We start from the raw sequence: 26,468 nt of genomic DNA on the forward strand, positions 1-26,468 counted from the left end.
TCTGCTGTCCACAGTTTCACGAGCTGCTCTAGAAGCCTTAAGCCATTGGGTGCTTGGTCCAGCAAAGCTTCATTGGACGCCGCGGCAGAAACCCGCTGGCCGATGAATTTTGAAGGCCTCTTTCTCATGCTCTCCACCCAGCCTGCACCGCTCCCAGTGACAGGGGAATCTTCAACCTTCAGCAGAAGGAAGAAGTGGCAGGGAGCCCTCCCTTGAGCTCTTTGCCGTAACCACTTGCTGCTCCCATATCTTGACCCTCTCTTCCATTTTCCACATATGCAGAGGTGGCACTGTAATCTAACATCCTCCAGCTGCCATTTAACCCAGTAACCACTTGGCGACCTTGCACGGTCAACCTTCTTCTTTTCAAAACATCTCCCTTTCACGGGGCCTTCCCTCCAAGGCACTGAAAGTTTGAAACAGCTTGGGCGAGGGGCAAGCTTAGCAGAAATGATTACCTTGATCGGTGAATATATTTGAATGTTTGGTGTGTAGTGCATGTGAAAGCGTTCTAATAATTTTTTTTTGTCTTTTCTTCCCTTCCTTTTCTTCGTTTCCCCCTTCCTTCTTCTTAACTCCCCCCGCCCCCAATTCTTCCATCTCTGGTGGAAACGCAAGGAGCTGGTAAGAAGCCTCACCTTCCATCTGCTTTGGTATTTGTGCTGAGAAGTGGTAGCTGCTAACCTCTTTATCTTTGCCAGTGCTTGCTACTGTAGAGGACTGAACTTACTGTATTTTAGGCAGACAGTTGTTCGCTGGCTGCCCAAATAGAAACAAGTGGTCCTCATTTAGTGACCACAGTGGGGACTAACAACTTGATCATTAAGTGAAGCGATTGCCAAGTGAAACTGCAACTGTGCTGACAGTCTCCCTTCAGCTTCCCTTGGCTTTTCAGACTTGTAAAGGACTGGTTACAGACTTACTTTTTCCATTGGTAATTGCAAACAGTCAGTAAACAAGGCGGTCACTAAATGAAGGTTACCTGTATTGTTACCGGAAACTGAAAATGCTCGGGATTGCTTCCTCCACACCACATTAAAAGAATTCTAAGAAATGAACAACTATTGCTTTGCTTGCCAGGTTTTCATACCATGCAAAAACTGCCATTCAGTTTTGATAAAGACCTGATAGGTGGCCTGCTCTTTGTCTTGGCCCTTTCTATATACCCTTTCATTAATCAATCGCAAGCAAGTGAAGCGCAGAGCCATTTTAAGTTTTATGGCTATTACAGTTAGGCGAAGACTCCTTCCAACAGTCTGCCTCAAAATAGAAGATGAAAACCCATTGCCATCTAGCTTAGTGTCAGTTTTTGCATGGTGGCCTCCCTAGCTTCTTGATCTTGAAGACTCACAAACAAGAGTTGAGAGCAGTAGCCCCTTTTGGTGGCCCTTGAACATGAAGATGCAAAATATACCTTTCTTCCTTTCTCAAAATTGGATAACCAGAACAACGTACAGTATTCTAAATGGATTGCTCTGGATTAGCTAGCCTTTGGGCTGAAAAAAATCATTATAATTCTTACAACCCAACAGATTACAATATTGGAAAGGAACTATATAAGGGGTTTCAGCCGCCTGTCTAATGGCAGGGAAAACTCTGTAAAAACAGGGCAAGATTTGCCCTAGAGACAAAGAGAAATGTAGTTCAAAGGCAAACTGATCAGGCCAGAGTCCATATAAAAATATTTCCCCAAATATCCCTGACAGAGAAGCAATTGGGAATTGACTGTTGCTAACTTTTCCTTTAGGCACTGCGTGAGTTTATAAGATGTTAGAAGGCATTCTGAAAGCCAATTTCTGTATATTTTTCCTATCATATTTTTTAAATTGTTAATGATAGAAGTAACAAATTTTGAGCCTAGAAATTGATTTTGATTGTCCAAGTCAAGGCAGCTTGATGTCCTTTCATACAGCAATCTAGTTCTGGTTATCCAATTACCCCAAGTATTCTCATTTCATTAGCCACCTTATTGCAGCTATTGTTTAAAATTATGCATCAATAAATCAGTAAAATTTTGCTTGCCATCATCTATCATAGAACTAAATCCATTGTCATTCCACACAGTCTAAAGATAGATTGATGGATAATCAAGATTGTTAATTTGGCCTGGGGAAAATTTCATTTTAATTGTGGAAAGATGACTCATAATGCTCAGTTCATAAAGAAAGCCAGCCTATTAAATCAACTGGAACAATATTTTGGAATACAACCTTTGTTATTTTTTTATATAAGTGTGCTTAATAAGAGCACATTCTGGGTGGTGTGCCAAAGACTGAAATGCAGTAATATGTTGTAAATTACATACATTACATAAAATAAGTTGATGATGTGATATCAACGAAGGTGTAATTTAAAATTCCAGCTATCTAAAATAGAAAATATCAGGCATCAAAACTACAGTGTATACACAATGGTTTAAAATTACACTTAAGACAACAGAGTTTTTAAAAGCTTGCAGAAATAGAGCTATCCCTAAGTATAATAAAGGTGCCAGGCAAACTTCTATCACTGGGATGGCCCCACAACCAAGGAGGCCCTGCTTTATATAGCCCAAATCTTGACTCTTGAATAGGATCTCATTAGATAATATTTTTCATCCAACTTTCTATATATGATATTTAATTGGGATATTCTCTGATCTTCTACATTTGAGATGATCATACTCTACTCTCAGAAAAATCCAGAAGAAGGATTTGAAGTTTGCTGGATGGACTTAACTGTCATATTACCTGAAAAGAAAATGAAGTATATTTTTGTTCCACATAAATAACAGCAATAAAATGAATTCTCTCGTTTTGGGATGCCTTTAAATATTTTGGTACGGTCAGGTTATTGGGTTGTCTCTCACAAAGACACTTACATTAGCACAACAGGATTTCTCTGGTGACACACATCCCTTCCCTTGGGGTTGGAATATCTTCTGAAGCAAACTTTACAGGTATATAAAAATATATATAGGAGAGGAGAAATTGCTCCTCCTCTCCTTTCTGTTTCCATAAAGTTGCTTCCACTAACAGAAATATGCCAGTAGATGCCACTGCAGGTACGAAATGTGGAAGCAAAGTAAAATGTAAAACATTCTACTCCCTTTTACAAGTGAAACTCATAATAAACTTGAATGAAATTTGGTAGAACCATGTGGGCTAGATGAATTACCAGTTGATTTTCCCAGGAAAAGATCTCTGGGAAAAGGTATGAAACCCTCATCTCTGCAGCTCAAAATATTGCTGTTTTCCTTACTGGTTCAAGAAAATTCAGCATTTTGTTTTTGCTTTGTGTTTGCTTTATCAATTGGAGGCCAGTGTAAGGAATTCTGGAAAAATGGTTTCTTTCCAGTGTTTATAAAGTGTTTTTTTTTTTAAATTAATTATTCATTTTTTTATTTTGGGTCTCCACTCAGCTAGCTAGCGATTACCACGTAGCTACAGCTGGCTTCACATTTCAAAAATGTGTGTAATATTAATATATAAAATAATTTGCATAATTTATTCTAGTTCCAACAATTTTCAGAAAGCAAAATTTGAGTGCTGCTCTCAAAATTCCAATTGCCACAATTTCTCTAAGTGCTCATTTATTAGTACAGGTAATCATCAATTTACAACCATTCATTTAGCGACAGTTCAATGTTACAATAGCACTGAAAAACAGTGTTACAATTGTCACAGCATCTCCATGGTCATTTCATCAAAATTTGGCGCACCTGGCAACCAGCATGTATTTATGATGGTTGCAGTGTTCTGAAGTCATATCATCACCTTCCCAATTGGCTCCCAACAAGCAGAGTCAATGGAGGAAGCAGGATTTGCTTAACAATCACATTATTCATTAAACAACTGCAGTGATTTGCTTAACAGCAGTTGCAAAAAGGTTGTAAAATTGGGTGTGACTCACTTTACCTTCCATAGCAATTTTGGCCGCATTTGTGGTCTTAAATGGAAGATTATCTGTACTATAGGCTCCCTTTTAACTTCAAAAGCTGATTGTCTTTGATACTGTAAAATAGACTTTTCCACTTTGGTGCTCTCCAAATCTGTTAACTACAACCTGCATAATTGGGTATGCTTCCTAGGTATATTAGAAATTGTAAATAAGAATTTCTTTTTAAAGAGGCAGTGCTAACGGGGTGTATCCACATTATTATTTGGCATTTGAGATAGATGAATTACAGTAATATTTTTCATCCAAAATTGTAAAGTAACCAGTTAAAATATAATGCCAAAAATTACTTCAGCATTTCAGGCTTACTCCAGCAAACTCAATTATTGGGTTATTAAGTTCAAGTTCACATATGGCATTGATATAGGAACTCTCAAGAAGAAAGTATTTGTGTGTGCATCAGTGGTGGTATTCAGCCGGTTCACACCAGTTCGGGTGAACCGGTAGCAAGAATTTGGCGTGGGTCGCCAAACTGATAGCAACATCTGGCTGGCCACACCCCCGACCCGGTTGCCCAGTCTCTGCTCGCTCGCTTGCCCTGCTCGCTCACTTGCCCTGCCCGCCTGATGATCGCTCACCGCCACTAGCCCGCCCGCCTGCCACTCGCCCCGCCCAGTCACTCCTCCACTCCTGGGTCTTGCCATTCTAGCCTTCCCACATGGTGCCTGCGCCCCAACTGAGCAGCCCTGATCTTCCTGCGTCCTGCTCACAGGTAAGCCTGCGAGTCGTGCTAGCCCTACCCCACCGTCCCTGGATATTTCTGGGCCTTCCCTACCATCCCAGGACATTTCTGGGCCTTCCCTACCATCCCTGGGCTCGGCTGGCTGGCTAAGCCGGCGTGGCTCCATCCCACGTGGCGCTTTCCCAGCTTTCCCTACCACGTGGCAGACGTGGCACAGCGAGGGCGGGTGGATGTCCCAGCCGGGGTTGCTGAAAATTGCGCACCACATGTGTGGCCCCAGCCCTCCTGCCACTGCCCGCAAGAAAGCAAGCAGCTGCTGGAGGTCTTTGGGAGGAAGGGTGGATGCCTCTGCCGCTGTCCACTGAGGTGCTTTGGGAAGACTGGGGGGGGGTGCTACACGCCCCCCCTCCCCTCGCAAATAATGCGAGCGGTCGCCAGAGGTCTTTGGGAGGGCGCGCCACCCACTTCCTTCCTTTTCATGCTGCCTGCTGCTGACTGGAGCTCGCGGGATCATTGAGTTCATCCCACACCAGGGATATGTGTGTGTGTGTGTGTGTGTGTGTGTGAGAGAGAGAGAGAGAGAGAAAGAGAGAAGGAAAGAGGAAGAGAAAGAAAAAGGAAGATCAGAAAGAGAAAGAAAGAAACAAAAGAAAGAAAAAGAAATAAGAGAGTGGTGTGTGTGTGTTAGAGAGAGAGACAAGAAAGAAAAAAGGAAAAAGAAGAAAAAAGAGAAAGAAAAAGAAATAGAAAGGGAGAGAAAGAGAAAGAAAACTGCTATTTTTAATCGTTTCATAATTTATCATGCGTTAATACTTTACACTGTCCCTACATCTAGAGTGATTTTACTGCTTTTCTTTTGCCCAGGGCTATCACATATTTTTCAGGGATTTACATGCATTCAATGTCTAGTCCAGAGCATAAATATACGTATGTTTATTTTGTACATCAGGTTTCATAAATCCAGCTTAATATGCTATTTCTGGTATGTGATATTTTGTATACATACGGAGAAAGAAGCACTTGTGATCTTTGACTTTTAGGCTTGCTGTCAAACATCAGCCATAATAATTACTGTTTTGAATGATATGCAAGTTGTATTACACGAATGGCTATTTTATACGTGAAATTATGAAATAAATTTGAGTAGAGGTCCTGGGGAAATGTCAGCATAACAGAATAACATTTAGAGGGACCTTGAGGGAGCTATACCATTTCAGAGAAATGGCCGTCCTGTCTTTTCTGAAAAACTTCCAGTGATTGAACACCCAGAACTTCTGGTAGCAAGCAGTTCCACTGGTTAATTGTTCTCACTCACAGGAAGTTTCTCCTTAGTCTTAGTTTGCTTCTGTCTTTGTTCAATTTCCATCCATTGCTTCTTCTTTGCATTCGGCTTCTTTGGAAAAATACATTGTCCCCCCTCCTTTGTGGCAGCCCCTTCAAAGCCTATTGCCTATCACACTCTTGAGCAAAGCATGTGAGCCATTTCCTCCTTTCAGTGGTCCGTGAAAGTACATCTATAGGATGTAGATAATCAAGTCAAAAAAAGATGAACAACATTTTTACAGAACTATAGATATGTTGAAGCTGGGTATGACTAGGAATGGCTGGGAGGGGAGGGGCCAGGTGAGGCACCCCTTGACGTGAGTGACATTAAGTTGGCCATGCCCACCCAATCACCAAGCATGCCCACCCAGTCACATGACCACCAAGCCAAGCCCACCAAATAAGCCACGCACACAAAACTGGTAGTAAAAAAATAGTAAAAAAAAAAACCACTGGTGTGCATACTGTATACACGTGCACAAATGCACGCAAATGAAACACTTTGTCGCAGGCCTCTGAATATTTTAAACACCTTGCCTTTAGTGTACCTAGAAATCTGTGTTCATTAAGGCATCAAAACCAGGGACTACTGCAGCAGAACCTTTTCTGAATTGCACTTTTCAGTTATTATAGTATTAACAACTGTATTAATGTTTTCTATTAACACTAAATATTAATATTTGTGATTAATACAAAATATTAATATTTGCTATTAAAGCCCAGCAGTTTTAATATTAGCTATTAAAATCTAGGGCCTGAAATACTTTCCATAATTTAAAGAATCATTAATTTATCGTTCTTTTGGCAAGCTGTCCAGAGTTGCCTTATTGGGGAGTTAGGCGAAAGAAAGAAAGACGGAGGGAAAGAAGGATAGGTAGGAAGGAAGGAAGGAAGGAAGGAAGGAAAGAGTTGCGCTGACAGATTTCATTTTGCAGTCTAAAAAAGAAGAAAAAAGTCTGCACCTATTTAAAAAGAAAAGCAGTCTGTCATACAGTAGAGTTGCCTTTTGGGTGAGATGGGTGGCATGTAAATTTAATAAATAAAAAGATTAGATAAAATTGAGAGAATCCTTGCTGTATTGACTTACACCCACTTTTTTTGGGCTGTCAAGTTCCTGATAATCATTTCATTGCCCTAAGGCCAAGTTCTCACAGCCCTTGGGCCTGAGAAATTTACCCTAGAATAAGTGGCTAGGTTAGCCATATGTCAGAAAGGCTTCCTGAGACCAGAGAGGATGCTTGGACATTGCCCCGATACAATTGGCATCTAGAGAATTGCCTGAGATGAGATACAGGTCACCAGGCTACAGGTTTCTCCATATAAATGACTATAATGGAATAACTGTAATTTATAGTAACTATAAATGACTCTGTGGTTTTGGGCAAAAACAAGAAAGCCGAAAGTGTCTTCATTTGTCCCTTTTTGATCATGCATTTGCTCCTTTTTGGGGGTGGGGTTGTTTCCTGTGTTTCATTGTTTTTCTTCTATGACTTGCTCCCTATTTGAGGAAGCTCCCGGGAGCTTCTCCTCAACGTTGTTTGAGAATCATTGAAACTTGGAAGTTTCTCTTGGTAATAGCCCACTTTATCAGAAAGCCGAAGGAGGATGACCATGGCAGATTCTCAGAAAGCTCTTAGGATGGGTCCTCCTCTCTTCTTCCATAAATTCATTAATATTACATTCACTGTATAAAGTTATTTATTCCTAAGATACTTTATTATTAATAGCATAGCTATTGCAGCCGCAACTGCAGATTTGAAAGACGCTTGCTTTTCTGCAGAAAACCCTGCAGGGAGATAACTCCATTATACTCCTAGATGTCACTGGCTGCAGAAGTGAGCAGGGATAAGACAGACTGGTCTGGAACGGTGTGTGTCTTTTTTTGGCCTCCTTTTCAGCACAAAAGTGGTAAAAATCTTCAGTTATGCTCATCTGAACCGATTGTTATTAGGCACCTGCCGCTTTGGGGATGCTCGCAGACCACATAAGCATTCCAATACTGCCCCTTGGAGATGTGTGTGTGTGTGTGTGTGTGTGTGTGTTTGTATGGTATTTAGGTTTCTTCAGGTATTTTCCCACGTCTTAATAGTTGTGTTTTTAAAGTTGTAGTGACGTTTCGGCAGAATCTCATCTGCCATCCTCAGACTTGTGTATTGTTTTTTTTTTTAATCGTGTGTGTCAGGTTTTGGCAACCATTTAGTTCAACCCAATACACAAGCCATATAGATATAGATATAGATATTCATAGATTTTCATAGATTTTCACGGGAACAGGTATGTAGGTCTAGGTGTGTTCGGGTCTTTTCCTGTGTAAGATTAAGAGTATCTTGATGACGTTTCGGCGAGGTCCCACTCGCCATCCTCAGGCTGGTGCTTTCGGCTTCGTGCCAATGCAAGCAGTCTGCATGATGATGCAGAATACAGAAGCCTGATGATGGCAGATGAGATTCTGCCGAAACGTTGCTACAACTTCAAAAGCACAATTATAATGACGTGGGAAAATACCCGAACAAAGCTGAATACCATACATATAAATACCCGTGAAAACTTAAGAAAACAAATATATCTATATCTATATATCTCTATCTCTATATCTATAAAACGTTTAAATATAACTATGGATTTAAAGATGGCTTGGGCTAGAAATTAAACTGCTAAAAAGTGAGGTCTTTGTTTAAATACGATGCAGCAGTAAAAGGCTTGCAAGTGTGCAAAAAACCTGGCACTGCGTGCTTTTGAATGACATTGGAGCCTACATGCAAATGCAAATAAAATGTTATTTTCCTGCAGTTTAGAATCTCTGGCAATTAATTCAAGGGTGTCAGTTATCATCCTTAAAGCCCTGCGTGGCATGGGTATAGGTTGTTCGAGGAACCGTCTCATCCCAATGGGACTGGCTCGCCTGACCCGTGACAGCAGAGGAGGGCCCCTTTGGTCAGGGAATCCCAATTCTGTGGACCCCCATTGGTCAGGGAATTTTGGCTGGCAGGGTCCAGGACAAGAGCCTTCTCTGCTGTTTGGAACATCTCACTCTCTGAAGTGGCTCCTGACCTTCTGCAAGAGCCTGAAGACCTGGCTCTGCCAGTTGGCTTGGGTTCCCAATGGGAGAGCATCACCCTGGAGGTGGTTGGTAGACTAAAAACTGATCCCGCCTGCTATATTTTTCCCCCCTGGTTTGATTGTTTTAATCTTGTAAGTCTCCCCAAATCTTCTGGTGGCAAGATGGATGGACAATAAAATAAAATAATAAAATAAAACATAATGAAATAAAAATAAATAATATAAAATAAAATCAATTCAGTGCTGGATTGGAAATCAAGAGCCAGTCCAGAAGAATGGTACAGATTAATTTATTAAACCCTTTTGTTATGTTTCCAGGCAGAGTGCCCCAAAATTCTGGTTATCCAAAACAAAAACCCCAAAAACAAACCAGGATTATGAGTGCTTTTTCCCCCTTTCCTGAATTAGAATGGAAAGCACATTAAGCATCTATTGTTGGAGAAACCCACATGGTGGTCTTCTGGATGGTAATAAACAAAATTCAGGCAGTTCATTAATTAGAGAAGGAGCGAGCATCCTCTTGGGTAACCAGGGTGGTAAGAGCCATTGATTTGTTTGTTTCTAGTGATCTCTTAAAGGGTGACTTGTATACAGGATTCCAACAAAATAAATCTAGTACAGGTAGTCCTCCTTTAGCAACTGCCCCCTACAGCGGCCATTCACAGTGATGTAACTTTGCACCCAATCCTCGCATTTATGACCTTTGCAGATTTGTAAAACAAAGGGAAGCTGAAGTAAGTTCATCAGCACAATTTCAGTTTTATTTAGCAACTACATTGCTTAATGATCGAGTTGCCTGGCCCAATCGTGACACTAAACAAGGAATATATTATTATTATTTATGTTGGATTTATCATACCATTAACCATTAATGTTAAGCCTTCTAGATATCTGTTATCCATTTGGTGTTCACTTGTATAACAAATCAGTCAGCTAGTTGCAGCTTATACTTTAATTAATAACTTTTATTTACTCTTAATAAGGCTAAATCTTCTTTCAGTTTTTAATCAACTCACCCTTTGAGTATTGATAACTTTGAGCTCTCCCAGATGACTAGAGATGAGAGAAGTTCATCAGCAGACCAACAGATCGGAAAAGACAATAATAGCCATTCTTTTTTTATTGTTCTACATAGTTAGCACAAGTAATCTCACTGCCACTGTAATATTACTTTGAGAGTTCATATTATATAGCTAAATTGATATATTGCAAGATTTGTTGATAGCTAGCAGTTCATTTATTCTAATGGCTACCATAGTTTTACAGTCCTGTGACTTCTGGTATCGCTAGCACAAGAAAAAATAATTTCTAATTGCATTATGAAATCATACAATTCCAAAGAACATGTGCATAATTTTTCTGCCACATATTCCACATTAAAGTCGATTTGAGTTACTTCTTGTGATGAGAAATCTTCAAGGCATAATTTGTAGAATAGATTCTACAGGCAGCATAATCCTATCTTGAGGGATCCCATATGCTTTTGACGTTCATCTTTATTGTTTTCTTTTTGTTTATCATCTCTGCCACTCATGTTGTGGCATTAGGGCTGCTTTAATCCAATGCGGTTATTGAGGGTGGTTTTTTGTTTTTTTTTGCCATTGGTATTTTGAGAACAATTTATCCAGAGGCATTTAATGTGAGAAAGCCAAGGGAAATAAAAGCAGGAGCTTGAGAATCCTGTAATAGCTCTTCAAAAGCAGTCTGGCCTTGATGCAGCCATATATTTCCCCTCAGAGTCCATTAGAATCAAAAGGGCTGACATCTCTTAGCTTAGAGGAGGGGAATTAGGATCATAAAAGAAGAGAGTTAAGTTCCAGTCCTGCAAGGAAGCTGCTTCTCCCCTCCCCAGCCCCATTTCTGCCTCCCCACCCTCCCAAGAAGCTGCGTAAAAGTGCAGGGAGGAGGAATTAAGTTCTAATTGAGCATGTCTGGTCCCCTCAGCCAGCATAATAAGGCCACATACAGGTAGTCCTTGACTTACGACCGCAGTTGAGCCCTGCATTTCTGCTGTTCAGCGAGACATTTGTTGAGTCAGCTTTGCCCCCATTTTACAACCTTTCTCGGTTGTTAAGTGAATCCCCTTTGATTTTACTTGTCAGAAGGTTGCCAAAGGGCCTGACCTTGGGACACAACAACGGTCAGAAATGTGAACCAATTGCCAAGCTTTCTGAATTTTGATCACACGATCACGGGGAGGCTACGAAGGTTGCAAGTGTGAAAAACGGCCCTAAGTCACTTTTCTCGGTGCCGTTCTAACTTTGAAACGAACTGTTTGTTGTAAGTCGAGGACTACCTGTATTGAATTAGGGCCTCGTTATCCATGGTTTCATTTAGGCTTGTCCACAACTGCCTGTAGGTGGCGATATATACATACGTTACAAAGGGGCTGGTGGATAAGCCATAGGTTGCAGATGGTTGCAGATGGGCTGATGCTCGCACCTCCCAAATCTCAACTTTGTGTATTGTGTACGTCCTGCGTGCTGATTGGTTGCTCCGACTTCCTGTTGGGAGACGGGCAGAAGGCAAGGCCCTTTCAAAGGACCTTAACAGATGGGCAGAAGTCTAAATGCAACAGCTACGCAACCATCTCCGAACAAGACACATATACTCCCTGACCTGCAGTGATGCAGAAGATTACACCGAGCTTTAGTGAATGAACCCAGCCACATTTTTGATTGCTCATGCTTTTGTGGCAGTGTCCCATCCTTTTAACAGGGGATCAACTGCCCTCAACTTTGCTGGGTGCATGGCAGAGAGAAAAAAAAACAGCTTTTGTTCCCAGTTGGATAAACCTCCATGTGAGCGTAGCCCCACCTTTTGTGTGTGTGTGTGTGTGTGTTGTTGGTTTTTTGCAGGGCACATATTCCACTGCGCTATGTAGAGAATGCCCGAAAGGTTGGGGCCAGGCAGGAGGCATTCTTAAAATTCCCATAAAAGGAACCACCTTAAGCTATTACTGATCATTTATGTTTACAGCCCGTGTGAGTCAGCCAGGCCTCTGGATGTTTTCATTACCCTGTACCAACCTTAATCTTATGTAACCGTATGTCACTTTGTGTTTTGCAGCTGGTACTGCTGTTGCAAGTCTTACTTGCAAGCCTATTCTCCCTGCACCATAGAGTTCCTTTGCGTACAAACCGTTTCTCTTTTCTCACATTTTGAGCGGGGGGGATTGCCTGTCATTGGAGGGCAATCCTTCAAGACCCAAAGACAAGCAGAAGGAGGCTAGGATGAGAATTTAGACCCTACTCTATTAAGCTTCTCTGGAACCTGTTGTGAAAGGCTGGCCAAAATGACTTTTCAGTTCGATTCCCTGCCTTCCTCATGGTTATTTTTTTAGTATCATTCTTTAAAATGGATGAGAGCTATAACAGTACCGTAATTATCCTGTCAATCCCGGGTAGCTTTCTTTGTCTTTTTAACATAATTCTTGTTTGTAACCCTGTCCATTCTTTTGTTTTAAAGACTGTTCGGATTTTCCAAGCTAATAATACATCAAATTAATGCTTGATAATAATCAACTGCTTTGATTTTTTTTTCTTCATCTAAAATTTCATCTTTCCTGTAATGGGAGAACTAGCTTCCATCATTTTAGATACTATTTGTGGTATCTAAAAATGTCTTTGGTACAGGTAGTCCTTGACTTACCACCGCAATCGAGGCCAAAATTTCTGTGGTTAAGTGAGTTTTGCCCCATTTCACGACCTTTCTTGCTACAGTTATTAAGTGAATCACTGCAGTTGATAAGTTATTAAGCCGGTTGTTAAGTGAATCTGGCTTCCCCATTGACTTTGCATGTCAGAAGGTCTCAACAGGATCACATGACCTTCTGGGACACTGCAATGGTCATAAGTATGAACCAGTTGCCAAGCATCTGGATTTTGGGCACATGATCATGGGGATGCTGCAGCAGTCATGTGTGAAAGATGGTCAAAAGTGACAGATTCTTCTTCTAAATGTGGACTCCATAGGCTTTCACCCACAATGTGGATTTTCCTATTTTACTTATTGATAGATTTCTTTTTATGCACCTCCATCTAAGACGGAAGGTGGTTTTCACAAAATAGTAAAACAAAACTAGTTAATCCTAAACCTGGAGTATCAGTAAATCTCATAATTAAAATTGTCTTAATCATCATAATGGTTGATAGATATAATGCCCAGAATTAGAAAGCTGCTGTGTGAGTTCCACAAGCTTGTTTTTTTCCCTGTTGCTCATCAAACCATGGGCTGGGTCATTAAAAAAAACCAAACTAAACATTTCTACATGTCTATTTGTATGTAGACAATATTTTATTTTATCCCGGGTTGCAGAAGAACAAAAGCCTACTATGATGATGAATAAATGGCTCAAAAGTAAATGGCATTGTCTTTCCAGCCATATACACAATAAGAGTTTCTTTCCTTTTCTCATCTTTCAAGGAGGAAAAAAATGAGTAAAAATCAGAGTTTATTCAGTAGCCATGTGGACTTGGACAAAGTTAAACATCAACGTTCATCTTGGTTTTGCAAATATGGTTCTGGTCAACTTTTAGAGACCAAGACAGCTAGAATTGTGCCAATCTAAACACCTGAATGTTTTTCCTTTTTGAAAGAGTATGTGGCAATTAGCTGTTTCCCTCCGTATTCAAGAGGCATTTGTGTACCCTGTTAACGTCTACTTGTATGAACAACTCTGTTTAGTTACAGAGTTGAAGATCTGACAGAGAAACAAAGATCTGTCCAGTCCTTTCCCAGTCATATATAAACCAGGTTGTCGAGGCATTTAAGCACTCCCAGATTTATGGGCTAAAGAAAATCTGTGGTGTAGCAGAGACCAAAATGATCCAAAACAACCACAGAGTAGTTTCTTTTAGGAAACGCCAGTAAACCAAACCGGGCTAATGGAGGAGAAATCCATTTCTCCCTGCAGCTGACCAGTGCAGAGCTGATTTCAACCTAGAGATTCCCTTTTGACTCTTAACAATAGCGTTTCAAACTGTATATCCAGTGAATTGCTGTTTGGAATTGTGTGTGTCTGTCTGTGTGTGTGTGTGTGTGTGTGAGAGAGAGAGAGAAAGAGAGAGAGAGAGAGAGAGAGAAAGAGAGAGAGAGAGAGAGAGAGAGAGAGAGAGAATAACATAGTTACTGCAACTTGACAGGGTAGCCACTGGTGGAGCTTCTTCTCCTCTGTTCTGGGGACCTTTAAGGCAAGTTATGAGGTCTGTAAGGAGGCGTGCATAATCGCACCAGCATGCCTACTGTCCTTGTCCTACTGTTCCCATTTATTCGTACTCATTTATTATGTATATTCTTATACCTGTTTATACTTAATATGTTTCTATCTTATGTTCATACTTATACTTGTTTTCTCTTATATGCTTGACAAACTAAGATAAATAAACTAAATAAAAGAAAGTTGTTGGAAAGTAACGGGCGCAGTCAGGAGGGTGGATTGGAGAGCGGGAGGAGAACTGATGGTGTCGCTGTCTAATATATTCTCCTCTCTTTGCATAGGAGGAGCTAACTAGCACCAGTGTGGAGCACATCATAGTCAACCCCAATGCAGCTTATGACAAATTTAAGGATAAGAGAGTGGGTACAAAAGGCCTAGGTAAGTAAGTACCTGTCACCATGGAAACTTACAATAGATCCAGGGAAGAGCAATAGGTTCTCCCCCAAACTAGAAAATGTACCATGAAAAGGTGATGGTGGTAATTATACTCTTATCATAAAATCCACAGAGAGGATCTGAAGGTCATGATTAAAAACATTCGAATACACTCTGTCCATTAAAATGATAATCTGGATTATTTATTCTTTGATGCTATATTTACGTGGCTCTGAAATGCTAAGTATATTTTGTACGGTTTTCCATTAGGGTTTTTTTTAAAAAATTTGTAAATCATGTTATCATTGACTACAAGTGTAAAAAAAAAGGACATTACCCACATAATGGCGGTGGTAATGCATTAGGTACACTGAAATACATCTGCAGGTAGTCCTCGACTTACAACCACAACTGAGCCCAAAAATTCTGTTGCTAAGTGAGACATTAGTTAAGTGCGTTTTGCCCCATTTTATGACCTTTCTTGACCCATTTGTTAAGTAAATCACCTCACTTATTGAGTTAAGAACACGGTTGTTAAGTGAATCTGGCTTCCCCATTGACTTCGCTTGTCAGAAGGTTGCAAAAGGGGATCACAGGACCCCCTCTGGACACCGCAACCGTCATGAATATGAACCAGTTGCCAAGTGGCTGAATTTTGATCACGTGACTCTTGGGATGCCGCAATGGTCATAAGTATGGAAAATGGTCATAAGTCACTTTTTTCAATGCCATTGTATCTTTGAATAGAAATGAACTGTTGTGAGTCGAGGCCTACCTATATTTGGGTGGGTTTGTCGGTGATGTGATGACTTGCAAATGATGAGTACCAATATCAGAGTTTACATCAGTGTCAACACTGTAGCCAGGGCTTCCAGACACTTTGTGACAAGAGGAAATGATAGAAAGCTTAGAATAGTTTAGTCAAATAAATGATCGATAATTGGTAATCATATACACATATATGTTAGATTGATAATATGAGAATTTATATAAATTGTAAGTGAGGACTACGGAGAGGAGGCACAAAAGATTTGTAACCAACGGACACACTGTATGCAACTTGAAGATGGTTCTATGTTTTATGTTTTGTTTGTGTAAGTTTGTCTAAAAATATTTTTTTCTCAAAAAAAAAAAAAAGAAAGCTTAGACTACAGAGTTCAAAGGGAGGGGAGTTTAATACTCATCTGCTTTAACTTAAATTTATGGAAATATATGAACCTGCAACTCATATGGTCTAAAAATGCAAAATTTAACTTTGTTCCTTTTCTCTGTTCAACAGATTTCTCTGATCGTATTGGCAAATCCAAAAGAACGGGCTATGAGTCTGGAGATTACGAAATTGTAAGTTGTTGATTTATTTGGACAAATTTGATTGAAAAGGGAGTCTTCCAGTCCACTTCTGGCTCAGCTACACACAGACACACACATACACACACAGAGTTAGGTGCCAGTGCAGGGAGAAAAATCCAGGCACATTTCTGAAAACATTTCCGTCAAGCCCGCTATAACTCAGCAATTAGGATAAAATGGAAGGTGCTATCTTATTTTACATTACCAGCTGCTGTCCTGAAGTGCTAATCTTGCTCTTCTGCCTTTTTCATTAAGTTAGGAGAAGGACTCCATGTGAAAGAGACCCCACAGCAGAAATATCAGCGACTACTGCATGAAGTTCAAGAGTTGACTACTGAAGTGGAGAAGATCAAGGTAAAAATCGAAGATAGACAAAGGAGGTCTGGAGCCTCCTGAGGGGCCTTCTTGATTTGGAACTACTGTCAGGTTAAACTTGTCCAGGACTCGGTCTATTCTTTAGTTTCTGTGTATGTAAAATTAAGTGCTTCTTCAGATTATATTCTTGCATTAAAGTTGGAGGGGAGGGAACTGCTGATTATTAGGCTTTTGAACACTTGTATTCCTGCTTCCTCAGAACAGCGTAAAGGAGTCCTCAGCGGAGGAGAAACTGACACCAGTCACTCTTGCAAAACAAGTGGCTGGCCTGAAACAGCAACTGGTTTCCACCCATCTGGAGAAACTCTTAGGACCTGAGGCGGCCATCAACTTGACGGACCCTGATGGTGCTCTGGCCAAGTAGGTTGTGGTAGGGCCAGGACTTTCTTCGGGGAATAATAGGCTTTATCACCAGCTTTTTCCAATCAGACCTTCTGCACTTAAGGATCTGAGGAGATCGTGAGTGCCCCTTTCCAGGGAAGCTCAAGATCAAATATATCTTTTCTTTGTCTCAAGACTCTCTGAGGGGTATACAAGTAATCCTCAATTTACAACGGCTCATTGTAACCGTTTGAAGTTATGGCGGCCCTGAAAAAAGGGACTTATGCTTATTTTCCACACTTACCACCGTTGAGGCATCCCTATGATCATGGGATCAAAATTCAGACACTTGGCAATTGACTCATATTTATGATGGTTGCAGTGCCTGGGATCGTGTGATCTCCTTTGGCGACCTTCTGACAAGCAAAGTCAATTAAAAGCATTTAAGAGTTAAAACATTGACGTGGGAAAATTTTAATTGGCATTCCTGTAAATATTTGTGGACATGACAGCAATGCATGCTGTGCTCATGTTTCTATTTTAAGCTGGGGGAGGGGAAGGCACCGAATCTTGCTGGCATTTCAACACACCCAAAGAACTAGAAACATTCTTTATAACTTGAGTGTTAGGTTAGGGTTAGGGTTGTTGTTTCCATTAGGTTGTGGTTAATATATATTGTATAAAAAGAAAAAGTTGCATGCCGCATGTGTCAGAGCAATGAAATAACTTGTGTCCAAATGCAAACAGGCAACTCCACCATTGATCACACTTGAAGTGCAAATTGTCAGCTTTGGAAGCCATATTAGCACCAGACATTTCCACACTGCCACGTTCTTGAGCCTGGGAAAATGGGAGGAGGGGGGACTTCCTTGGAGCGTGTGTGGTTAGATGTAATAGTATTCTTTTTCTCTAAGTCAAGGTCATGTTATTTCTGCACCTGGCTGAGGAGTGGTTGAAGGGAGCGTGTATGGTTGGATGTAATAGTATTCTTCTTCTCTAAGTCAAGGTCATGTTATTTCTGCACCTGGCTGAGGAGTGGTTGAAGGGATGTCTCAAGTTGGGACAGCAGATGGAGATTGAGGCATGTGATGCCATGGGGGGTGCAGGGGGTGGATTTGTAATATTTTTACTTATTGTAAGGAAACCAGGAACTTCCAGGTTCGGGATTTCCCAAATGCGCCAGTTTACTACTCTAATAAAAGGAACCTTTGAGAAGATGTCTGTCTCGGGAGTTGGAGTTGAGGTTTTCTGGAACGCTGACACAAATCTTTTGGTAACACCATGTCACTATGTCCTCCTGTTGGGACAGGAGTCTCCAAACTTTCAACTCCCGGAATTCCCCAGTCAGCCATGCTGAATTGGGGAATTCTGAGAGTTAAAGTCCACAAGTCTTAAAGTTGCCTAAGTTTGGAGACCCCTGTGTTAGGATGTATAACTACACCCGCCCTCTCTGACCTGAAACAAGATAGTTGCCACCGCAGGTGTAATTGGTGAGGGGGCGACTTTCCCATGTTTTGGGCTCTTCTGCCTTTTCAGGCGTTTACTTCTTCAACTGGAAGCGACAAAAACTGCTAAAAGTGTTTCTGCTGGTGGGAAAGGTGCTGCCAAAGTCACAGCGGGCTCAGAAAACACCGTGACGTACGAACTGCATTCTCGACCTGAGCAAGACAAGTTCTCTCAAGCGGCAAAAGTAAGAATGGGACAATGGCTTGTTCCCTGGGTCCTTTCTTGAGACGGTGGGGAAATCCATTAGAATAGCGGGATGTGAAGTAAGGTAGAACAGAGGTGAGTTACCTTTCCTCAGGACCATCCTGGGTGACCGAAGTGGAGGGACTCTGCAAGCTCATGAGCGGTTTAAACGAATAAAAGCTGCATTGATGGGCTAATGTTCATGATTTCACAAACAACCCACTCTCCAGAATGCTTGGACCTCAATAAATGATGTTTTAAAATATGTGTGTTATTTTATAAAAAAATGTTTTTTGGTAAATTAAAAAGGAATATTTATTTTGTTTTTAAATTTAAAAGATTTATAAGGCTGCCCCTCTTCAAATGCAACTCTGGGTGGTTCACAACAATAAAACCCTGAACTATAAAAACCATAAAGCACAACCAAAAACCACTGCTTCAATTATCCCCTTGGGATGCCCTAACAACCAATCTAAAACAGATCCAAACAACCTACACACACACACACACACACACACACACACACACACACCATCTCTGTGTGCCTGTGTGTGTATTCATATTTGTGTGTGATGTTAAAAACAAAATATGGCACATAGTGGAATTAACTGAATCATAAGGATTGGCAGAAGTTTACCTCTGAATGAGAATCACTATTACTTCTGCATGGAAACTGTTTAAGGCCAGAGCCAGGCTGATATCACACCCACTGATGTTCTGCTTGCTGCTGAAATACTGTATTAAGATGACTTTAGAGAGGAAAAATAACGTTGGAGAACTGGAATTCCAGACACTCCAGATTTCTGGGGCTATTTCCTTACTGCTGGCACTGTATGCACCTCAAAAACAGAACCTTGGCTGATCCCATTTCTAGTCAGCTCCATAAAGTTAAAGTGTATTCAACAAAGGATTTGTTCATCCGTTAGAAATCCAGGGTATTCCTCCAGAAATTGCTAAAGGACAACTTCAGTAGCAGGAGCCAGCATGATCTTTGGCAAAGAATGCTGGGGGTGATATTTCTGTGCCACAAGTTCTCACTGCCTGGCCTCTTAACTCGCTTTTAGTGGCATGAAAAAACCCCCAAAACGATCCTGTTCTTTGAAGTGCCTGCTTCCCAAAAGACTTGTCTCAATTCAAAGCAAAACTTTAGAAGCAGTTTGACTGCTTGATTCCAAGCTAGCAGACGTTTGTGGATCAGGAGAGAGGAGTAAAACGTTTTAATGGGGTTTGTTTTGTTTTTCTTGTGCCCTGTCAGATAGCAGAATTGGAGAAGCGTCTGGCTGAGTTGGAGGCATCAGTTCGTTGTGAACAGGATGTGCAGGTGAGAGACACGGGGGGCAGTAGATTGGCAGGTTGCGTGATAAAGATGGTGATTTTAATCGGTTGTATTGATCCTTTATTCAGGCCTGAGATGAGGGGTGTTTTTTTTCCTTATGGAGAAGCATAGGGAAAAACATTGTATGTCAACAGCTGAAACGCAGCAATGGATGGATTGCGTGAAGAAGAGCTTTCTTTGGGGGTCTTTCTAGGGCTATTCACTTGCCTTATGAGGTGAATTCCGAGATCCAATTATGTTATAGGAGAAGCAAAAACTTGTTAGAGTTCAATTTTAATACAGGGGTGAGAGGAGGAGTAGGGCCTCACGTTGTAGGGGCCTTAGATAGGGGAAAACAGACTCCACTCAGACTCAGATTGAGTGGCTGAAGATTTGGGGCCTAGCTAAATTCAGGGAATTTTCATCTTTGGCTGTAGATGGGGCTGCTGCACTACTCCAGATAGGCCAAGTTGTGCCTTTTAAGAGTCCCCTCTGACTCACAACTTCAGTTTGAACAGCAGATGGCAGCCATGGCTTGGCGCACATTTGACAGTCTGTTTTATAGATCAAATTGCCCCCACACCTTAGTCCCTGTCATCTGGATTATTATTCCAGAATTTCCCCATCCAGCATGGGAGTTGAAGTCCCTATATGTTAAAGTGGCCAGTTGCCAAGGTTGAGAGACACTGGCCTGTATTAAAACAATGGCATAACATTGTATTGCAGACCACCGTCCTTGTTAGAAACCGAATGGCATTGTATTAAATCACCCTTTTTCCTCCCCTCTATCTAGAATCCTCTGTCTGTTGGACTGCAGGGCGCTAGTTTAATGGTAAGGCATTGATTCGGTCTTCTTGTGCCTGTTGTGACTTGGAAGGAATTAAGTGGGATGTCTGCTTTTCGGGAGTGGGCATGAAGGAATCTTGGAGATTGGTTTATACTGTGGATGGTTGCAAAACTATATTGTGATTGATAGTTGCTGTGCAAGGTATGTATATGAAATCCTGGAGGAGGGAGGGTTGGAGAAAGGAAGAAATTTGAGGCGGGTGGAGAGATTTCAGTAAGGCACGATTGAGGCACGTATTTCTCACTTTTGCAAGATGTTCTAGACCAGGTAGTCCAGACTTGGCTATGTGTCTTAGAAGCCGAAAATCAAAGGGACAGAGAAATTGCCAAGAGCATTTTGGTCTGGCAAAGTATTTTTTTTTCCTGACCTCATGCAGAAGTTAGCATGAGAGTAAAATGTAATAAATGTTATAGTTTTAGGAGTGTCTGTAGAAAACAGTCAGATAGTAAAAACCATGACCACAGTGGTGTGATCCAAGCCCTGCCTTTCTATAATATGAGTAGAGTTTTGAATGCACCTTCAATAAGTCTTCTTGATTTTTTTTAACCATATCCTGTAGACACCCAATGTTATTTTATAGTTTAAAACAGGGGTGTCAAACTCGCAGCCCACGGGCCGGATGTGTCGTGTGCTGGCCCCGCACCTGCCCAGTTTAGTGAAGGGTGGAAAGTCCCGATATGTCATGTGACGCCACCATGACGACGCGAGTTTGACACACCGGTTTAAAAGGACCTATTTTTTCCTAAATGCTATATAGGGATCGAAAGATTGTGTATAACCTCATACTTTGAATGACTAAGCTCTTGGTGACATAATCTCAATCATATCTGTACATGTAGGTCTCCTCACCGTAAAGTTTGTATGTACACATTAACCTCAGACAATATTATCTGTCGTAAATACTCAATGATTTATAGCTGGCTATGGACAAAAGAAATATAAAACAGCTCCAAAGTATATTATTCCCCCCCCCCACACACCAATCTGTTTTGTTTTCTAAAAATGACACAAAATAATAGGCACTTCTGGGCATTGTGAGCTAGTGACAAGAGGGAGAGCCTCCTTATATTTAGAAAAATAGGGTTCTGAAAGGAAAGGGAAAACCGAGATAAAAGTCATAGGAGGCCAAGAGACTGCATGTATATTTGATCAATCAGAATGTTGTAAGCAGTTAAAGGACCTTTAGATTTTCATTCTCTGTGTTGTCAACTGAGTGATTGACACTCTTCAATCCCACCCATCCTTAGGAAACTGTGGAGCTCTTGCAGGCCAAAGTCAACTCCTTAGATGTGGCAACGCTGGACCAGGTGGAGGCAAGGCTACAGGTGGGTTTTATTCTAGGGTTTCTTTTTAAAAAATATATAATTGTATTTTAAAAATAAAAAGAAGATTAAAAGCTAATACAAAGTATTTTAAAATAAGAAGGAAAAGAGGAAAAGCAGGAAGTCAAAGAAAAAGCTAAAAGTGAGAAAAGAGTAAATAGAAAAAAAAATACTAAGAAATGGCTTCCAATCTGCTTTTCAGCATTTCTTACAATTATAAATTTAGCCCTTTCTCTAAAGTTATGTCTTTCTTCTTTCTATTATCTATCCTATCTAATCTTCAAAACCCTAAATCGTAAGTTTGGGGTCCTCTCCTCCTCCCCCCCCCCATTATGAGGAGTTTCCAGTCAGCAATAAATGTAAATGTTGTCTTTTTTTTTTTTAACAAAGAAGTTAATTTGGCCATCTCAGCAAATTCCGTCATCTTCCCTGACCATTCCTCCACTGTAGGTATTGCCGGATGCTTCCATCTTTGTGCCTACAATAATCTTGCTGCACTTATCATAAACAGAAATGAAGTTCCATTGCCTTTTTCCCCAACATATGCTGATTTAGAGGATTTTGAAGATGAATATATAGTTGAGAGCGGAAGTCTGTATTGTGGAACGGAAGGACAAACAGTTGGAAAAAGTTTCCCAGCAGGCAGTACATTCAGTTTTATCAGACGGGACACTGACATTGTGGCAAGGCATTCTGGTATGCGCTGTTAACATCCGTTTTTGGTTTCATTCCTAGAGTGTTTTGGGAAAGGTGAACGAGATTGCCAAGCACAAAGCCACAGTAGAGGATGCAGACACCCAAAGCAAGGTCAGCTTCTGTTTAGTCTTTCTAATGCGCATATCTAGTGATAAATCCACAAACTTTTCTTTTTAATTCATACATATCCTTGGGTCACAACTATTCGTTCACTGTTCAAAGTTACAAGGGTGCTGAACAAATGGTACAGATAGTCCTTGAATTACAACCCCAATTTAGCCCACAATTTCTGTTGCTGAGTGAGACATTTGTTAAATGAATCTTGCCCCATCTTGCGACCTTTCGTGCACAGTTGTTAAGTGAATCCCGGCAGTTGTTAACTTATTAACACAGTTGTAAAGTGAATCTGGCTTGCCCCTTTGACTTTGCTTGTCAGAAGGTCACAAAAGGTGATTGCAGGACCCCTGGGGCACTGCAACCGCCATAAAGATGAGTCAGTTATCAAGCATCTGAATTTTGATCAAGTGACCATGGGGATGCTACAGCAGTCGTAAGTGTGAAAAACTGTCATGTCACTTTTTCCAGTGCTGTGGTAATTTTGAACAGCCAACTAAATGAGCCGTTTTAAGTCGAGGACTGCCTGGACTTAGGGCTGGTCCTCAGATTTCCACCCATTGCAACATCCCTATGGGTCACATGATCGCAATCTGGGCGGTACCCAACATCTGGCTCATGATTGCATCATCACAGCAAGCCACAGTTACGTGACTGTGATTTTTGATGTTCCTTGCTGGCTTCTCACAGAGATTGCTGTTATGGGAGGTCCTCACTTAATGATGGTAACCAAGGCTGCTGAAATTGCCATCACTAAATGCCATGGTCACATGACACCACACCTTATAACTGTGTTGCTTAGCAACAGCAATTGTGGACTCAATGGCTATTGCAATCAGGAAAACTTTTAAAAGTAATTGCTTTTTTTCCCTTGACGTGAGTAGCAGCAAAATATGGTGGGTGGATTTATTTTATTTATCTATTTGTGTCTCACCTTTATTATTTTTTTACAAATAACTCAAAGACAGTGAACATATCCAACACACCTTCCTTCTCCTATTTTAAGGCAGGGGGGTGGGGAAACTATGGCCCTTTCATGACATGGGGATGTCAACTCCAGCCAATTCTGGGAATTGAAATCTACAAATCATAAAGGGGCCAGAGTTCTCCACCTCTGTTTTAAGGGGTTTCCAAGAGATGCTAGGTGTGCATCTACATTTAGGTCAATTCAGATTTTGGAGCCCTGCCCTCCTGGTGTAAAAGTCTGACATTCAGCAAGGGCAACATTTTTTTTCTGGCTGATAATCTAAGTCTATGGGGATTTGTACTGCCTGTTACCAATGCAGTAGTTACCCCAACTCAGATTTTGTTTCTAACATCTTGAAATATTAATACTCTGTTGCTTCAGGTAACTTTTAACTCATGGGGTCCTGATGACTCTAGATCTTGGTGGCTTCCTCAGTTCATTTGGTCAGCTCCGGAAGAGAAAAACAGAGCATTTGTGATTGCTCTGAGCAAACGGTATCCTTGATACCTTGTTCAGATTCTGCCTGTAAAAATTGGAGATTGCACATACGTGCCTGTATGATTTCTTGAGAAAGGAGAAGGGAGTGGCACATGACATGGCTTGCTGTCCCACAGGCAGGTGCCCCATTTGTTTGCACTTAGTGGTCAGCATGTGATGGTGTGAACTGAACTTTGCTGGATAGCATCATAACTAAAGCACAACTGAGCAAGAAGACTGTTCAGCCCGCACTAGAGCTGAATATTTGTAATTTATTCACTAACTCTGTGATGGCGGACCTATGGCAGGCAAATGGCCAGGGGTGGGATTCTACCAGTTTGCACCTATTTGCTAGAACCAATTGTTAATATTCTAAGCAGTTTGGAGAACCGGTTGTTAGAAGAAATTACTGGCCTAATCCTGTAAGGAAGGCAGGAAGGAAACATTCTGGTGTTGCTTACAGAAACTGCCTCTCCATTAACCCTTATTACATTCTTGGCAGGACTAGACTTCCTGTCTCAGGAACTTCTCTGGAGTTTTTTTCCCTTCCTTTGCTGGTACTTTGCTTGTGTGGAGTGACCATTCAAAGTTACAATGGCACTGACAAAAGTAACATGACCATTTTTCACACTTATGACTGTTGCAGCATCCCCACCGTCATGAGAGGCCAGGCAAGGAGATACATGCCTCGATGTGAGTGATATTGAGTTGGCCACACCCAGCCAGTCACATGACCACCAAGCCATGCCCACCCAGTCACATGACCACCAAGGCCCGCCCACCACCTCAGCCACGCCCACAGAACCGGTTGTTAAATATTTTGAATCCCACCCTTGGAAGTCGCACACCAAGCCATTATTGCTGGCATGTGAGCCCTTGTCCAGAGCAGGTCTACTGTGCGTGCGTGCTGCCCGCCCACCCACCAGCTGATTGTCGGGTATCTGGCGCGCATGCACGGGGGTGTGTGTGTGTGCGAGAGACATGTGTGCATGCGCAGAGTTGTGTGGCGTTCAGGGGGGTCGTGCACACATGCGCAGGGGGCAGAGGAACCACATGCATTGCCTTCTGGGTGCTGGCAGGTGAGCGTGTGCGCACAAGCTTGCACACAATTATTGGCACAGGAGCCCAAAAAGGTTAGCCAACACTGCACTAACTACAGGTAATCCTCTACTTACACTGGTTCGCTTAGTGACTGTTCAAAGTTACAGCTGCCCTGAAAAAAGTGACTTATGACTGTTGTTCATACGATTGTTGTAGCATCCCCCATGGTCCTGTGATCAAAATGCAGATGCTTGGAGAGCGGATACAGATACAGATAATCAGAGTTGGAAGGGACCTTGTCGGTCATCTAGTCCAACCCTCCACCCAAGCAGGAGACCCTACACCATTTCTGACAAATGGCAGTCCAATCTCTTCTTGAAAGTCTCAAGTGATGGCACTTCCACAACTTCCGAGGGCAAGCTGTTCCATTGGTTGATTGTTCTTACTGTCAGAAAGTTTCTCCTCATTTCCAGGTTGAATCTCTCCTTGTTCAGTTTCCATCCATTATTCCTTGTCTGGCCTACAGGCACTTTAGAAAATAGCTTGACCCCTTCCTCCCTGTGGCAGCCCCTCAAATATTGGAAGACTGCAATCATGTCTCCCCTGGTCCTTCTCTTTACTAGACTAGCCAAGCCCAGTTCCTGCAACCGTTCGTTGTATGCCTCCAGTTCCCTAATCATCCCGGTTGCTCTTCTCTGTACTTTTTCTAGAGTCTCAACATCTTTTTTATAATGTGGTGACCAAAACTGGATGCAGTACTCTAGGTGTGGTCTTACTAAGGCTTTATAGAGGGGTATTAGTACTTCTCTTGATCTTGACTGTATCCCCCTGTTAATGCAACTTAGGATTGCATTAGCTTTTTTGGCTGCTGCTGCACACTGTTGGTTCATATCTAGCTGGTTGTCCACTAAGACTCCAAGATCCCTCTCACAGTTACTGCTATTGAGCCTGGTTTCACACAATCTATATGTGTACTTTTGGTTTTTCTTGCCTAAGTGTAGGACTTTGCTATTCTCTATAATGAATTTCATTTTATTAGATATGGCCCAGTGTTCTAGTCTGTCAAGATCTATCTGGATCTTGAGCCTATCTTCTTGGGTATTAGCTATTCCTGCCAGCTTAGTATCATCTGCAAATTTGGTAAGTTCCCCTTCTATTCCCTCATCTATGTCGCTAATGAAGATATTGAAGAGTACTGGGCCTAAGACAGAACCTTGTGGCACCCCACTGCTTACTTCCCTCCATGTAGACTTAGACCCATTAAGGACTACTCGTTGAGTATGGTTTGCCAGCCAGTTGTGAATCCATCTATCTATTCCACTTTTTTCTAGCTTACTAAGAAGTAGGTTGTGGTCTACTT

The 26,468-nt window shown here is 41.5% G+C and overlaps 1 protein-coding gene across 2 annotated transcripts in view; it reads left to right on the forward strand.

Moving 5' to 3' along the window:
- The window catches only part of DCTN2 (dynactin subunit 2), a 57,609-nt gene that overhangs the window by 25,141 nt on the left and 6,000 nt on the right, over positions 1 to 26,468 (forward strand). Inside the window, exons 1-10 of one of the 2 annotated variants that reach the window (XM_087925449.1) lie at positions 2,105 to 4,648; positions 14,501 to 14,597; positions 15,874 to 15,935; positions 16,200 to 16,298; positions 16,519 to 16,679; positions 18,177 to 18,330; positions 19,585 to 19,650; positions 20,438 to 20,476; positions 21,739 to 21,816; positions 22,549 to 22,620. In XM_087925449.1, the coding sequence (XP_087781575.1) occupies positions 4,595 to 4,648; positions 14,501 to 14,597; positions 15,874 to 15,935; positions 16,200 to 16,298; positions 16,519 to 16,679; positions 18,177 to 18,330; positions 19,585 to 19,650; positions 20,438 to 20,476; positions 21,739 to 21,816; positions 22,549 to 22,620 (882 nt within the window). In that variant the 5' untranslated portion in view covers positions 2,105 to 4,594. Of the gene's footprint in view, positions 1 to 2,104; positions 4,649 to 14,500; positions 14,598 to 15,873; positions 15,936 to 16,199; positions 16,299 to 16,518; positions 16,680 to 18,176; positions 18,331 to 19,584; positions 19,651 to 20,437; positions 20,477 to 21,738; positions 21,817 to 22,548; positions 22,621 to 26,468 lie in introns of those variants that run through there. The other variant, XM_026713810.2, reaches the window with a different exon arrangement.

The sequence above is a fragment of the Pseudonaja textilis genome, chromosome 2 (genome assembly GCF_049901715.1).
Source record: "Pseudonaja textilis isolate UNSWEBS1 chromosome 2, rPseTex1.2, whole genome shotgun sequence".
Classification (NCBI taxonomy): Eukaryota; Metazoa; Chordata; class Lepidosauria; order Squamata; family Elapidae; genus Pseudonaja; species Pseudonaja textilis.